General features: G+C 38.7%; 1 protein-coding gene across 5 annotated transcripts in view; it reads left to right on the top strand.

Annotated features, from left to right (window-relative positions):
* The window catches only part of DACH2 (dachshund family transcription factor 2), a 310,552-nt gene that overhangs the window by 229,674 nt on the left and 63,963 nt on the right, over window positions 1-16,915 (top strand). For all 5 annotated transcript variants that reach the window (XM_087749118.1, XM_087749117.1, XM_087749116.1 and 2 more), the window contains exons 4-5: window positions 9,952-10,107; window positions 12,970-13,142. In XM_087749118.1, the coding sequence (XP_087605244.1) occupies window positions 9,952-10,107; window positions 12,970-13,142 (329 nt within the window). The remainder of the gene's footprint in view (window positions 1-9,951; window positions 10,108-12,969; window positions 13,143-16,915) is intronic.

The following is a 16,915-nucleotide window of genomic DNA, read 5'->3' as shown; positions in this document are numbered from 1 at the left end:
TAGACTTTAAAGAATCCATATTTCAGGGGTGGTTGTTTGACCAATTGCGTGGATAGAGGATATTTGCAGACTGAAGCACCAAATATCGGTATCAAAGATGTCTGGAGTGGTGGAACAGTCAAGGCTCCCTGTGGCACTGCGGGAGGCAGAAGCCTCATTCCTTTTGGTCAAAACCAGCCCTGGTGCTGTATACCGCTGCCAGATGAAGAGCTGGGTTTTGAAACAACAGGTGCTGTGCCGTACGTGTGCTGCTGCAAAGGGCATTGCTCTTTAAAAATCTCAACAGTGAGTATGACTCTTTTTTTTTGGTTGTTTTTTTTTTTTTTTTTTTTTTTTTAATGAATACTGCCTAGGATCTCAGAAGTGAGAATCATATCTTCAGGCTTCCCAAACTAAAGAGCTTTGGGAAGAGTGTATTCGTCATTATGTTTAATTTGCACATACCTCACCAAAGAAAAGGCCAGGGGAGCTAGGCCGAGAACACAGCTGTACAGGCAGCTCAACTAATTGCCTCTCCATCCTCAACCTCATTTATCTTCATTTCTTCCCAATTATACCACATTATCAATAGTCTCTGTTGCATCAGAGTCTTAATCCCCTTTATTCAGGCAGCATTAGATAGTGGCAGATGAATTCTTGGAGGGAGTCAGGGTAAACAGCCATGAAATGCCACCTCTGGCAGATGGCATTGCTCACAAGAAATGTGACAAAACATTTGGAATTTGTTACTAGGCATTGGTATGAGAAGGCAAGCTGTCAGTATTTTTTTAAATGATAATCAAGGTGGTGCATACTTACACCACAAGCAGAAATGAATCCTGTCCAAAACCTCAAGCTTAGTTAAGTTCAGCTTGGCACTGTGCTGTTGTATTTTATTGCTGAAGCCTCTCACTTTTTCTTCTTAAGAAATATTTTCACTTTATCTGGTATTAATATCAACATTTTAATAATGTTTGTTCTGATGATAGCTGTTCTTTATGGTTTTTATACCTCAGAAAGAAATATTAATTTGAAGATGTGGAATATCCTTTACACAATAACAAATTTAGGATGTATTTTCTTGAATAGTTTCTTTGGCACTGTTCGTCTTTTTTAGGGGTTTGATCCTGCTCCTTAGAGAAGCCAATGCAAAGCTCCCACTGATACTCATTGAGGAGAATTGCAGTAGAGATTAGATGAGAGCACCTAATGGCTAGGTTTGCTGAATGAGAAAAACATTCTGAAAATCCAAGATTGGGTGAATGTGTAAGATGTCCAAGTGCTGTGGTAGGTATATATTCAGCTATTGCTATGAGCAAAAATGAAAGTGATTTTTAAAGGAAGAACCAAGTTGGCTGCTAATATTGCTCAAGATTTGTTTGCATGCTATTTTTAGACTGACATTAAATAAAGACAGTAGATTTCACTGCTGACCTTTTATGTGAATTAGGTTTACTCACAGGCTCTCCTGGTTTTGGCAGCATTTTAAATTTTTTGGAAGTCAGTAATAACTTAGTGCAAGGAATCAAATGCCAGATATGAAAAATGGTGTATCTTCAGAATTAGTATATACTTTGCCAACGTTCCCCGCACTGACACAACTTGTTGGAACTCTGCAAGTCCAAGTGTCTGCACATACTGATCCTTCATGGAAACGGGGGCTGTGACGGTAAACCTCGTCGGAGATTCTACAGTCATTCAGCTTCAATATAAAAGGATGCTAAGCGTCCCTTTTGCAACCTCTCATCCTCTAGTGAAATCTCCAATGTCACTGCGTTCTCTGTAGGTGCTTCAAGTTGGCAGGGGTTCGGCAGACTGTCTAACTGTGTATGTATGAAGTGCCACAGACTGTATTTAATTCTTTCAAGCCATACTTTATATTACACAGAGTTCTTTTAGTATTAGGAATTTTTGAAAAGATTATAAATACATAATTCATTTATGTCACTACAAATTAACTCAGAAGATTACAATCTGTAACTTGAACTGTTCATAATAATTATTTCAAAGAAATAGTAAATGATAAATTGTTGAAACTTGAATGATCTGATTTTGTACTGTAGCGTTACCTATCTGCTGTGGTTGTCAAGACGTTCTCAAAGCCTCTCAAAATCAAACTAAACTATCTGGCTAGTTACAGCCACAGTAAAAATATACAGCACAGGTATCTCTGTGGTTGTTCCAGTAAGTTGTTAAATATGGGAAAATATTAAGTAAGTAAAAAAAAAAGGGGGGGGGGCAAAACCCACTTGGTTTGTGGTGGGTGAAGGTGTCCATGGTTATCATCACTGGAACATGAATCTTAGTTCCTTGCTTGCTGCCTGCAGTTGTTGAGTTTAGAAGGATGTACGTTTTATCCTTTCTGGCAGCCAGCCCTACAAACTGTGTTCAAGATCTGAAAAGTTCAGCTGTTTTATTTCTGGCTTGTGCATCATCAACAATAATAAAAACATGACAGACCAGAATTTTGACCTTATTTCTGTCTGTGAAATGCACGTCTTTCTGAAGACAGAATTTGGTCCTGCAGTAGAAAACAGTTACTTTTTTGTTGATGGTCCTAAACCAGAAGAGATCTCAGGTTCTAGTACAGTATTGTTATCTTTGCATAGAAAAATCAATAGCAATAAAGTCACACAGTTACTGCTAAAAATGTTAACAGTAACCATTTGGAGTGCGGAGATCAGTTACGCAAGAATGAACCATAATCCTGTGGTTACATTTCAAAATAGCATTGAACATTTAAAGGTTGTCTTCTCTTCGGAGTTCACCAACATCATGTCTGTGGAAATAATGATCTGTGCAGATTTTGGGAAGCCCTCTTTTGTCAAAAGCATGTTCTGTAAGCTGTCAGGGGTAGGGGTCTCCCTGACCCAACTGTCCAGCAAGAATGCAAAGTTACATTGTCTGCCCACTAGCTCAAACTGGCTGAGGTTCCTACAACAGTACCTGGAGTGACAGAGATGACAGGTCGTTTATTATCTCTCAGGAAAGGGATTGCACGTGCTTTTGACGTTGACATAGATCCAAAAGAAAGTTTAGGTTTTAACTCTAACTCCCTAATTCCAAGAATAATACTACACGTGGTAGAGAAGAAACTGAATAGGGATTAATTATTTATTATTTCGTCCACTGCAAGAACTAGGAGACATCAGAGGAAGGCAGCAAATGCCAAGTTAACCCCCCAACAACACACCCGCAAATAACATGCGATAGCTTTTCATACAGTGCATAGGCAAGCTGTGGAACTCTTTGCTACAGGATATCGTAGAGGCAAAAAATTGACATCTGTTTAATTTAATGGAAGAAAAATCTATTAAAGGTTATTAAATTCAAGGAAAATACCTTTTTCAGGAAGTTCCTAATACATAAATTGTTGGAGAGTGTTCTGGGAAATTCTCATTGTAGGTTTTCTCTGTATTTAAAGTCTGTAGTCAGTATTGCTTTTGGCCCTTGCTGGAGACAAGGCAGTAGGCTAGGTGAACTGTAGCTGTTTGTATGCAATCATTCTGGGAGCCGTTATTCCTTTAGTTATATTGCCCCTCCCTCCTGAAATATCATGACTAATTTCCATTTAAGAAGCCATAAATATCTGCCTGTTGATATGAAGATTACAGGCTTCCCCCTACCCCCTTCATTATCACATGGTTAACTACCAGGTAACAAAGAAGCAAAGACTGCATTTATTATCAGAGCTTTTCTCCAGTGTGTCATGTTCCTTCCTAGCCAAGAAGCAACTTTTTAAAATTAATATTTGTGCATGACTAAATCAGCAAAAGAAAAGAGGAGAATGGGTACGAGTAGCTAGCTTTGAGAAGTGCTTTCAGATATTAGTGTATTTTCACGAAAGTTATTCTGATAGTTTGTATCTAACTTTCTATAAATATGATGTTTCACCTTGCTAAATCTAGCTTTAATGGGGTGCTTTGGTGGTATGAGTTGAATCAGCTGTGACCCATTGAGGTATGTTTGGTATTTTGAGTTTAAATGAAGAGACTGCCACTTTGGGCAGTTTGTGTTTTTATCAAACTAGGCCCTTACATCATATTGCATTTTCTTTCCACTTCCTGCATGTCTTTATTTGTTTTGCAATATTTTTCCCATTTATTGATATTAGTTACTTGAGGAAAAGGCCATCCCTATTTTAGCAATTGTCTACAGAAGGCTGTTTTGCTGAAAAGATGTAGTTGCTGCAGCCAGTAGTTCCTCTACGCTGGTCTTAGAAAGTAGGAGAAAACACCCTGCCGTATTTTAGTAGCCCTCAGCACTTGTGTGTGTGTCAGTTGAGGGGATGAATGACCCCGGCTGTTGTTAGAGGGAGAACAGGTTTTACGCTGTTACGAGCCTCTGACACGGAGCACCTGATTTTAATGGTGAGATTTTGTTTTGGCTGGGAAGGCCCACCGTAGCACAGTCTCACTTGCCAAGGTAACCAACGACAAGGAGACTTTTCTGGTATTGTGCTTTAGCACTGTAATCATCGATCATAATTTGGGAACTTTAAAACACGTTGTGTTTACCACCTTCTTATTTCTTTTTCTCTGCTCGTTTTAAAAGGGAAGGAATTGATGGTTTGGGAGGGATGGTTAAGTTCCTAAATAAATGTTACATCTCTGCTTTTATCTTCTAAAAAAGTATCTTCCTGAATTAATTGTTCGTAATTAAATTGGCATCAAATATTCTGACATATTCTCAGTTATCTTCAGTATCCTGTTGCTGTGAAATAAACTTTGATTTTGCTGTCATTAAGACTTTTCAAAAAGTTTAGAAATTATATTCAGATTTCAGATGCCTTCTTATTGTATAATTATCAACAGATTACTTCACCTAAGTTGTGACAGACATATTTTTTAAGTATGACTGACTGATGGACAGATTGGGAATTGCTGAATTAATGGGCACATTTCAAAGCTTTGGCAGGGCTAAGCAGTAATTACATCTGCTGAACCACTTGATAAGTTTTTGGAAGTGGCCCAGTAAAGCCATCACTGGATTTCTTGAGTTTTAATATCTTACCCTACACACTTTCATGGCTTTCTTGTAGGGCGCAATCCAGAAGTTGATATAGCCGAATACACACAGCTAAACAGATAAATGCATTAAAGCTTTAAATGCATTGCAAATCTTCCATTTAGATTTTCAGATGGGTGTCGTGCTGATTAAAAATCTCATTCCCATTTTAAAGTAAGAAAGTTTGTTTGGGGGTAATAAGGGACCACAGAAAGCGTCTACGCTTGCGTGGTCTCCATAAATAGCATCATCTACTGCCAATATGAGGGAAGGAGTTTGGGGTTAAATGGGCCATAATCCTGACCCAGAAGAGTTCTCTGTTTTTCCGACAGGAAAGTGACAGGTTACCGGGACCATGGCCTGGGTGGTATCTTCCTATGCTCACTGTAGTGAGTTTATCACATACGACAAAAAGCGTTTTCTACTGCATCTTCTCTCCCTGGGACATTCAAAAGCTGATACCTTGAGCAGAGGTGACAGAAAGCTGTAGGCTGAAGTGTTTTCAGCAGAAGATAATCCGTGTAGGCCAAAAAAGTGACCCTTTTTCCCAGCATCGAGGTGAGATTGGGATGTTATTAGGTGAAAGCAAATAGTCTGGGACACCTGAAAATTCTGGGGCTAGGAATGCTGGCAAATAGGTCCGTGTTGTTTTAGGAGTACTGGGGTTCTAGGTAAGCCAAAAAATTTCAAAGGCCTTGTGTGTGCTGAACGCTTATAGGAAGTTAAAGGTGATAAATACTTGGAAATTTTGAGTGCTGAAATAGCAGTGCACTCAATACTTTTTTCTTTGCAGCTGATGTTATGCTTAATGTGCCCGACAGCGTGAAAAATGTGTTTAAAAATAATTTTAGAATAAAATTGGACAGTGAAGATGGTATTGCTTTTAACAATTTGAGTTCAATTTTTCAGAAACGTATCACAACAAAAAATAAAATGACAGACATGGATTGAAACAGTGTGGTTGTTCAATTCAAAGGTACCTCTGACAGAGTGGATTTCATTTAGCTAGACCAGACAGTTTTAAGGCTGATAAAATGAATTTGAAACCAAATGAAAAGAAACTGTCACCAAATTGAACTTTGATTACTTTCTGGAGATCTTTCGGTACCTAAAAACAAGACACTAATTTAATCTTCACAAGTATATCTTCACCAAAAAAAGTTTTTTGGGGTTTTGTTTTGAAGAACACAAATGCACAGAGAGGTTTATTACTAGGAAACATGCAGCTTTAAGAGTTACCTTATAAAATTGCTAAAATCAAAGATGGGTGAGAAGCAGCATTTTCAGAAAATTGAACCTGAGCTTATCACTTGCATTTCCTTCAACTAAACGAGATGAAACGTAAACAGCGGCACTTTGCTTACAGACATGTATGTGATTGTAACTAGCTGTGCGGTGGATCTGTGAGTACAGTGGATATCGGCAGCAGCACGTGTATGTATTGCTTAGCCTCCTTTCCCCTGTTTGTTTGTGTTACCTGCGATTTAACTCCCTGTGCATCTGAACTCGCCGGAGTCCGCGTAGGGAGGAGTTCATAGGGGCTGGCGAACAGAGACATACAGAATTTGGCCACTTTTTTTTTTTTTCTCTCCCCCCCCCCCCCCCCCCATTTGAATTTGGCCACTGGGCTGTAAAATGGCATTAAGGGAATGCTTACTTCTCACTGCATTTTAATTTGGAAGTGAATGGACTGGGGTTTGTTACACTAGTTTTGCTTTTGCTTAGTTGAACATAAGTGTAATTCATGCACTGATAAATAAGTTAGCTCAAATAACCTGGTAAGACTGGTAAATACCAGACTTTAATTATTAAGTATATTGTAAATAACTCTTTCTCTTACCAAACCCATGTAGTGTCCGTCCTTATCTGTGCCCTTTAAAACACGCACAACATTTCTGCCTAGGCGACTGTGTACAACGCAGACAATTTGGCCTTTGTTTTTTCCATCCATATTGCGCACTCAGCTGCAAATCTGAAAGCAGAACTGTACACCACCCGTTTGCTGCGTGGCCTGAACTGGATGGCTGAAGCAGGTCAGACCCTTTTTTTAGCTGCTTCTGCTGGGCAGCCAGTGCATTCTGCAGCCTTTCAGGGTGCCTGGGCAGCTGATGCCTCTGCCGCCGCCTTCCCGCTTCGTGTGGCTGCGTTAAAGGAAACCGCAGTCTCTGTGCTTCCTTCTGACAAGCGCCAGGAGCTCTGGAAGATGGAGGCTCTTGTCTCTCTTGTCCTTTTTTAATGCTGAGTACAATCTGTTCTGGGACAAGATCGGCTAGAATGCAAACAAGATAAGGAAAAATTACCTTTTTGTCCTTTAGTTTTATCTGTTGGAGAGAAGGTCATATGGGTAGAGGGTAATAGTGTTAAAAGTAAAGCTTTTTGTAAAGTGTATAAATGATGTATTGGCATTTTGACAAATCAACAGACTTCTAAGTGCTCTAATAATGTTCCTGTGACACTTATGAAGCAAGATACTAATATTTTAAAATGAAATATTCTTTCTCATTTAAAATAAATAAAAAGCTCTATTTCCCCTCATATACAAGAGGTAAAGTAAGTTCCACCGCTGTTTTCTGTTGTGTCATTTTCCATAGCGTTGTATGTTTGCTTTCTTTTTTCATGTATTTTTTCCCCGTTTGTTTCATATATACCTAAAAAAACTGCTTGAAGTCCACCCCTCTATATACAGTAGCATGGCTCATTGTTTAATTTTAGACTCCTTATCTGGAGTCTTAAACTGGTCCCGTGATTTGGACTGTACGGCATAATTTAGATTCAGTTTCCTGTTCCATTGCAGGTTTCCTGTACTCCCTTAAGCAAGCCACTTTGCTGTGCAGCGCAATTCTCCATCTGTACAATAGGCATAATTGTGCTTTCCTACGGAATGTGCAACAGCTGTAAAGCTGGGCACGGAAGGCTGGTAGGACGCTCTGATAGTCCAGCTTCAGGGCCACGGGATGGTGGGTAGATGCACGGGGCTTTGGAAAGAGAAGAGAAACTTCCAGAATAAGTAAATGAGCTAAGAGTTTAGGCCACCTGTGTCTGAGGTTGGAAGTGCTGGAGAAAAACAAACGGAGTGAGGGAGACTTTTAGATGAAGAGTGCAGTTTTTTTCTTTTCATTTATAAATCTCTGACAAACTGGCTTGTGCACAGTTTTCGTGGGCGCTGCCCTGGTACATGAAGTTACATGTACAAAATCTATTTCTAAGCAAAAAATTCATGCTAAGGTACATGTCGTATGTTTTTTGAGGGAGAATAAAGTGTAAATGTTAAATTTACTGAAAAAGCGCATGGAGAAAAATAAAAGTCATTTGGTAAAATCAAATGCTAAGCATTTCCTCAGAAAATCTTTCTTAAATTACCCATTTAACTTGAGAAATGCTTTACCGAATAATACCGCCTCTGTTTCACAAGAGTGAGAATGAACAACTTCTATACTAAGTATCAGTCAAATGGTATTTGAAAGAGCTCATATACAGTATATTAAATAACAAAGATGCTGACACAGCCTTAACTGTAGTAGGTCTTCTAATTACTGCACTATGCCATGTTATATTATATCACATGGCATAATTTAGTGTATCTTTCTTTGTCAATGTATTACTCATCATTTTACAAATTACAAATCTTTTATAGGAAGGTAATTCATACTTGGACACAGTGCTAAAATGATGGAGTGATTTCCTTTTTTCTCAATCATTGATCTTTCAAACTTTCTCATTTAGCCATATTAATCATGTTTATTAAATAAGTGTTGTCATAAAGAATGGAATTTTTCTGTTACTTTCATATTCAATTAAAACGTTTTTTTGCTTGCTGCCTCTATCTGCTGCATCACAGTAATCTATTTACTTACTCTAATTGAAATTCTTGTTCATAAATTCAAAACAAAGTCAATACTGCAGTTACACACTTCCATAACAATCTATAATCTAATTGAAAATGTGGGGTGTGCCTGCGAAGGGAGTGTACTTGAAATACCTTTTTACTCTAGAAATGTTCAATCTGACTGTTGTAAGGTGGTTTGTTTTGTGGACCAGATGTATTTCAGAGTTCACTAACATGGTCTACTTAACTGCTGTTTAAAAGGAATTTGTTGTTATTCAAGTGTATAAGTGTAATTCTGAAGAAAACTACAATGTGTAAAATTGCTGCGGAACACCCTCTCTTCGTAAGACCAAACGGATATTCTAGGCCAAACACGAGTGCTTAGTTTGCTCTGCTGTGGTTTTGTTGCAGACAGTAATTACTGTGCGTAATAGATATCTGGACTCATTACATTTAAATTCCTGAACACTGATGATTTCCAAGCCCAGCCTAATGCCTGGCTTGCTTAACCTAGCAAAGTGAAGTATTTCACTTAGGACATGCCCAGGATGAAACCCAGCAGTGGAGGGAAAGCTATTTAAGCTCAAAGATAGCATAGCAGAAGGATGAATTGTTGTAACCTGCTCAGGAATGGATTTAAGCTAGAATGATAGTGAGCACTGGAGGGAGTGAATTGGAGTTGAGCATTGGAGGGACCGACTCTCCAGTAAGATGAACAGCACCGAGGGACCTGACGAGCCGGAGGATGGACACTGATTAGTCTCTGGCAGGGACTGGGTGTCCTGATTCCCTGGGATAACAGGAGACTGTGATTCAGTGTCTCAGATGTTCCCTTTCTGCCTTATTTACTTAATTGTGACTGATGTTTACTTGGATGATTTTATCCTTAAACATTTAGCTTTTCCTGTTCCAGAAACTAGTGTTATGAAGATATGTGGTGCTGAAAGTTTCTAATCATTTTTTTTGCCTGATGCATATTTATTGGTTTATTTTAAAAATCAGGTGTAGGTTTCAGGTGCTGTGTTTGTGCTAGGTGCTTAGCTGTGGTAAAGAGTATAAGCTCGTTGTTAACCAAGAAAAATGTCTTTTAAAGAAAAGTGTATGTCATTTATGGGGTTTTTTTGTACACTGTTTTGCAGGTGGGAGTGAATCCTCCTGGGATAAAGACAAGCTTCAGTCTCCCATTACAACGGGATCGCAGCACAGCATTGGTCATCCCACACTGTCAGGGCAGTCGAGCCTTGGAAGTGCGCACCCACTCAGTCCTCTCCAGCAGAATCACCTGCTCACCAACAGTACGTACTGTGCTCTTACGGAAGAAAAAAGGACATGGAGCCCTGCTTGGAGGCTGGGCTTGCATTCCTTCCCAGCCTCCTGGGGGTGGGGGAAATGGATGGGAGACAGAGGAGCGACGGGAGGGTCAGTCTTCCCACTGTCTGCTGCACTTGTGCATGATGTCCAAGCCACTCATGGGGATACAGCCGCCCTCTTTGAACAGTCACCCACTGCTGGGCTAGGGGCTCTCAGTCCTTAATTGACAATTCCGTGGCCTGGACTGAAGGGAAAAATAACCATAAAGTTGCTTAGAATTTTAGCTATATGAGAAAATTCTCTTCCAGGTGAAAATGCTGAACACCAAATAAAAATATGAAAGCCAGGAATAAATGCAGAATGTCTAGTTAAAAGCGAGCAGAAACAGTCCCTCTGCCTTCTTTTACTTTATACCTGCCAGGTGTGGGCAAGGTCATCCGTTGAATCTAGCTATCCAGAGCAACTGGAATAAAATGACACAGATTAAGTTTGGATTTGCAACGTAAAGCTCCCTTCAAACCCATCTCTTTTCCTTCCCTTAGGAAGGGAGCAGGTGGGAAGCCAGCAGTTCCCCTTCTCCTTTGCACCCAAAGAGGGAAGGAAGGGAAGGGAAAGTTATTCCAAGAAAGATGTTTGGGATTAATATTTTAAAAATAGTAAGGAGTAAAGTTAATTCTAGCAGGCAATGATGGATGAAGAATGAAAATCTCACTATTCCTGAACTCTTGTTATTTCTTTAAGCTCTTCATCCTCAAAGTTTTGAAAGTTGATTTTTGGTGTTAGTTTTAATGGATGAATGACATTTCTGACTCCTTACTCAGTTTCAGAAGCAGGTAGTTCCTTGCTCCCTGTGTAGGGCCCAGACTTGAAGAAATCAAAGCTATTGAAATGACTCCTACAATATGGGTCTGCTTTGTTCATGGGAAGGTATGGACCTGAGCATTTTGGATTAAGTGTCAGTAGATAAGAATCACCAGATCCTAGGACTCAAATTCACTGTAGTTTGTCCTTTCATTTTATATTCTTGCATAATTCCATACCTGTATATATTTTACATACAGGGATATTGTGTTCTGTGCTGTTAAAGAAAACTTTAAAGGTATTTTCCAGTAGATTTTGTAGTAGGGAAATGTCTATAGGCTATTAAAGGGTTTATTGAATGTCAGACATGATGTCCAATGATTTGCAAGTGTAGGATATATTTTCTTCATAGTCCTCTAAAATGTTTGACGGATTGTGTCTTAAAACTGGTGATGTGCTGTTAAATTCTGTTTGTAGTTTGCATTTAGTTTGCATGTCAATTGGACTTTAAGTAGACATACAACTCAATGTGGCCAGATGGTGTCTGGGAGTTTTGGAACTCTATAGAGTATGAGGAAAGATTATTGGGCTGTTAAGGGAGATATGCAGGGGAACAAAGGCTTATGGATGTAAGCACTGAAGGGGATTGTCAGTATGGTTTAAAGTGAAGGGAGATATACGTGGGCTTTGCTTATTACCTATCATAATTAATATTGGCATGGATTATCATGTAAAATAGATAGTGAATCATAAGACATCACAGTTGTTGATCATGATATACTCAAGCTAAACAGAAATAGTGTGGGAGCTCAGAATATATACGATTCTGCCTTTCGTGGTGGGCGCAGTGGTGTTTTTATATATCGCTATAGTCAAATTGTATTGGAATAACATAAGCTATATCAGTCAATGATATTTTTTATTGTGGGTTCTGTCATACACCAAAATGGTGACTGGCCTTCTCATTTAAAGTAGTTAAGATTGAGCCAAAAGTTTAAAAACTTTTAGAAATAATTAATGTGAATAGCATATGGTTATGACTAGCTATATGATTATGTTATTTACTACTTGTACCTGAATTTTTTAATGAGAATTTCTGATCTAAATTTCATTTAGAAAAATGATAAGACATTTTATCTGCCAGAACGAGTCGTATGTTTTCTGAAAAAACAATTCTGGATGCCCAAAGGTAGCTGTCTTCAAGTGGTCTCTCTAAAGAATTCTTAAATGCAAAATACCCTGAAATAATTTTTTCAGTGAATTGGTGTCTTGGTCTTGCTTTCCATTGTAGTCATTACTAAATGCAACAAGTAATACACGTGCTGAAATGGATATTAATGAAACACGAGAACCCAATTCTTGCTAGCAGTAACATCACCTTTTTGGCAACGTCAAGATCTGCAAGTTGGTCCAAATGAATTTCATACCTTCTTAACTTGTTTTATATCCATTGCAGAAGACAATTTAAAGTGACTTTTTGGAAATTAAAACCTCTGGCAACAATTTTAACCTCTCATTACATGTTCCAGTTCACAGACCTTCTGTACAGCAGTTCAGTAGTGTCTATAGTCCCACCCGCAGCTTCCTGCATTCAAGAAATAGTCCTAATATAAAAATCTGGTCTCAGATTGCTTTGTGTGTGAACTAATAATAGTAAGAGGACTTGGTAGGAGTATATCGTCAGATAAACTTGTTAATAAGTATTTGTCTGATGTATTGGAAAAACATGCAACTATCTGCGTGGTTTGTGGTTTTTTTCTTTATTGCTCTTAATAAAGAGATCACTAAACTTATGCACTGTTGCATATTCATTTTGCTAATATTGTGTTACTCTACAGCTGTATGTTTCTTTCCCTAATGCAAACCATACAGCCTTTTCTGGAATGCAAAGACCATTATTCCCTATGTAACAGCAAAATTGTTAACACGTAATAATATTGAGTTTGACTAGTCAATGTTCCAGTAGAATATAGACTCTAAAAATTAAGGTGTTGGGTTATAAAACGAGGGACTGACACATATAACCTGCCCATGCTCTCTTTTAGGGATAGACCTGCCGTTTATGATGATGCCCCACCCTCTGCTTCCCGTCAGCCTACCTCCCGCTTCGGTTGCAATGGCAATGAATCAGATGAACCACCTCAATACAATAGCTAACATGGCTGCAGCAGCCCAAATGCACAGTCCTCTTTCCAGGGCAGGGGCCTCTGTTATAAAGGTAAGAGCCATCTATGAGACTTAGAAAAAATAGCTTTTTGTGGCTAACAAAAACATTTACCGTGACTTTCTTTAGGAAGAGAACTAAGAGGCAATGAGCTTATAGTGCCTATAGCACACCTGGCCTGGTGTTCCTGATAGTGCTTCAGTTTGAGGAAATACCCACGAGTACAGTCAAGAAGTTAAGATGCTCTGCTCTACCTACAAATCCAGTGTAATTAAAACCAGACACTAACGCTCACTAGAAGCTAGGGGAGTAAGCAGTGCTGCATCTGTTAAAGCTCAAAAGCTATTCTAAAATGTTGTTTAAAATCAAACTTCATGTTACACTTAAAGGAAATGCTATAGAACATAACAGGAACTCTGGTGCACTGCAATTCTAGAGCAGGTTAATATCAGAGAAAGTCATCAGAAGTACCTTAGTGAGTATAGTCGCTGGTAGCCACACCTGAATTTCCTTCTGGCTGGATAAAACATGTTTATACTTTTGAAAGGCTTCTGATAATCTCTTCTAAGCAGGTTGTTGAGAAAATTTCATGCCTCTGTTGAGAGCTGAAGTCCTGCCGCACAGTAAAAAAATAGGTTGAGACAAGAAATTTTCAAAGTAGAAGGATGTAGGATCAGTGCGTGTGAAGGACTGGTGCTGTGGGATTCTCTAAACCACAGTGCGTCCTCTTTTTATTGAGCAAAAATGAAAAGTCTTATCAATCTAACTTCTGCATGTGTTTGCATGCACGTGCATGGTTCTTGTTGGCAAAATATATTTTTTTTCAACTTTGAAAGGTAGTTATTAGTCCATTTTTCTTTGTTTTTAAATATATGAGTCTATAGAGCTATCTGTTCCAGAAAGTACATGTCTCTTTGTTTTGACATTTATGCTTATTTACAGTCATGTATCCCCATCATTCTGGAATCCCAAAGTTCTGAGTTGCTTTATTTTAATAACTTGCACTGATTTGTTGAACTTAATCGCTTGTATCTTTATTGTAAAACATCTTAATTATAAAATATCGTTATTTTATCATTGAGAAAGTTACTGTTGCCGATATTACAGGCCAATTGTGAGATTGAATTAGTTAGGATTGTGTTGTACTTTCTATTGTCACAGCCTGTGCCGCTGCAGGAAATTTTGTTTCTACATCAAGCAAGGACAGAAACTAGTAGTACACAACCACAAGTTTAATCTTAATATTTGTATTTACTGATATCAACATACTTTCAAGGAAGAAAGCAAGTCTCTTTTACCACATTACAGTAGCATAGGATATTACATGTCTCTGTTGCGGAGGTTCTGGAGGTCTTAGTTTTTCTTCTGAACTTCTTCCTGGCCCTGAGCGTCTCCAAAACTGCCTCAGGTGGTTTTTCTTCTTTCCTGAAAGCCCACTTCCAAATTAGGGCAAATGTTGTTCTTAATACTTTGGGTTTGATTACATTTTGTTTTCTTAGATTCTGGGAGGCTGGTAAAACTCAGGGGGAGTGTTCCCCAGTGAGAGACTATTTAGGATTAAGACCTATAAAAACTTCTCCTTATCACCAGTGTATCTGCACAGCTGTTGACTGGGCAGGGGAAACATGATATCTCTGATGTCCAACTGTCCATTAGTTAATGGAAGTCACTGAATTGTTAGAAATGAATTGAGGTTCCATTTGTTTCACTCATAACCTTTTTAACTGTTCAGAGACCTCTTGAGAAAACCATAACTTAAATACAGCAGTGGAGTATTTGTAGCAGCAAGTAGACTGCATAAGCTTTGATTATATTTTAAATGCTATCAGTATGTCAAAATGAAGATTAAATATGTTTTTGTAAACAATGCCAGTTCTTTGTAATATAAACTACAGTCTTTGCAAGCAGTTGGGTTTAAGGATGCTCTTTAGCAGGCCCTTGCTGATGCTAGTTACTCAGTTACACTATTTTTTCCCCAACACCTGCACTAGAGGATACACAATATCTCCACAGCAACAGTAGGTCTCGCCAGCACTCTAGTGGGAATTATTTCCTTTACATGATGTAGAGGAAAATACACCAGTAGCTAATGTGACAGAGGTAAAGTGTGCATCCATTGCTCTGTTACTCTCACCTGTCAAGTGATGCTGTATCTTTCTCTCATTTGTTCTGAGTGCTGAAACTGTAGATGAATTTTATTACAGACAGTGTGAGGCTCCTTTTGTCCTTTCCTTCCCTTATGTACAATCATCTAGTTCTGAATGGCGACCAATTAAGATGAAATCCTTGTACAAAAAGCAACATGTAAAAGAGCATTACTGCTGTTGTTATCTGTCAGCAGTATTTCTTATATTATATGACATTATTTAAGTGCATTTAATAAGTACAAAAAATGACTGGTTTTAGATAGACCGCAATTCTAGCATCATGACATTACTTAAAATGGAAGAAATGAATCGTATATATTGAGTGTGTATCTATTTCCATACTCTGATGACTAAAATACCACTTGGCCTGTTTTCTATAGGTGTGAGAATCAGCTGCTTTATAAAGGTTTTGAATGAAGTCATTATGCTTTTTATATCACGTTTGCCATTTAGAAATAAGCTGTTCTACCAAGATATGCATGATCAGCAAAGTTAACATTTAGTGCTCCAGAAAGAAATGTCATAACTATGAAACTTGATTTCTTCCTGACAGGAACACCATAAATTAGGCAGGCACAATGGCCAGGCTCGCAAAACCTTCTTAGCCATCTATAATATGATCTGATGTGATTATAGCAGCACCCGCTAGCAGTGCTGTAGCTACGGTTCTGACAGTGCCCCTGTAATAAATCCAGCCTTTCAGGGATTTACTGCGCAGCTGAAAGAGCTTGCTCCGTTCGAAACTTGGCTCAAATGCTTCTGTAGAGTCTGTATAATTGAGGGTGTCATACGGCAAAACCAAAATTTGACAGCAACACTGACTTCACCACTCTCTCTCTCCTCCCTCTTGCATCTACTCTCCTGTTAGTTCTTCTTTTCCAGAGTTATTCTTCAGCTGGATGAACTCTGCAATCCAGTTACTGGCCTAGGTGTAAAATGCTTTGCCAGCCTGGTCTTCAGGACCAGTCTGGGGTGGAACTTAGCTGAAGTACACTTGGATCATGGCGGAGGCTAGAAACAGTAGTGAATAAATGTGGTAGTTTACTGTCATCCAGTAATTTTGTTCCTGAAACTCAGAAAAATCGACTCAGTGATGATATTTTCAGGTCTTCAGAAGCAAAGTTTGGATGGGCCTTTTATACAAAAGAGAGAGGATTTTTCACTGAAGTTTATAGAACAACTCAACTCCAGAGCGCAATAACTACATAACGTTAAGATCTGTATTTTACAGTGGACCTATAATGAATATGACTATTAATACACATTTACAGCATATTATACAGTTTATTATAAAGGAGCTGTTAAGATGTGTGCTGAGAACATGAACTGAATGGAATGCTGAAAGCACGCCTAAATCTTAACAGGTCATTTAAATTAAATTGGGTCCAAAGGAGTTGAGACCTCACAGCACATAACGTGGATGGCAGATACACGAAGAGGTGCCGCAGCAAAAATGGCAATACGTCCTCTGTTCATTGACAGTGCTTTTGAACCTCGGAATCAGACCATGCCCATATAACAACTCTCTGTCCACAGTGGAATGAGGCCTCAAGCTGCGGATCCTCAAGTACAGTAGAGGCATCAGGAGTGTTAAGGTAGTGTCATCAAGCCTAAAGTCTCAGTTTATACAGATTAAGCCAGAAGGGTCTTATATGACTAAAAAACATATTAGCTTACACA

This window comes from Nipponia nippon, unplaced genomic scaffold (assembly GCF_047370975.1).
Source record: "Nipponia nippon isolate SJK-2023a ecotype South Korea unplaced genomic scaffold, ASM4737097v1 scaffold_12, whole genome shotgun sequence".
Lineage (NCBI taxonomy): Eukaryota > Metazoa > Chordata > Aves > Pelecaniformes > Threskiornithidae > Nipponia > Nipponia nippon.
This window is presented reverse-complemented; position numbering and strand designations above follow the sequence as displayed.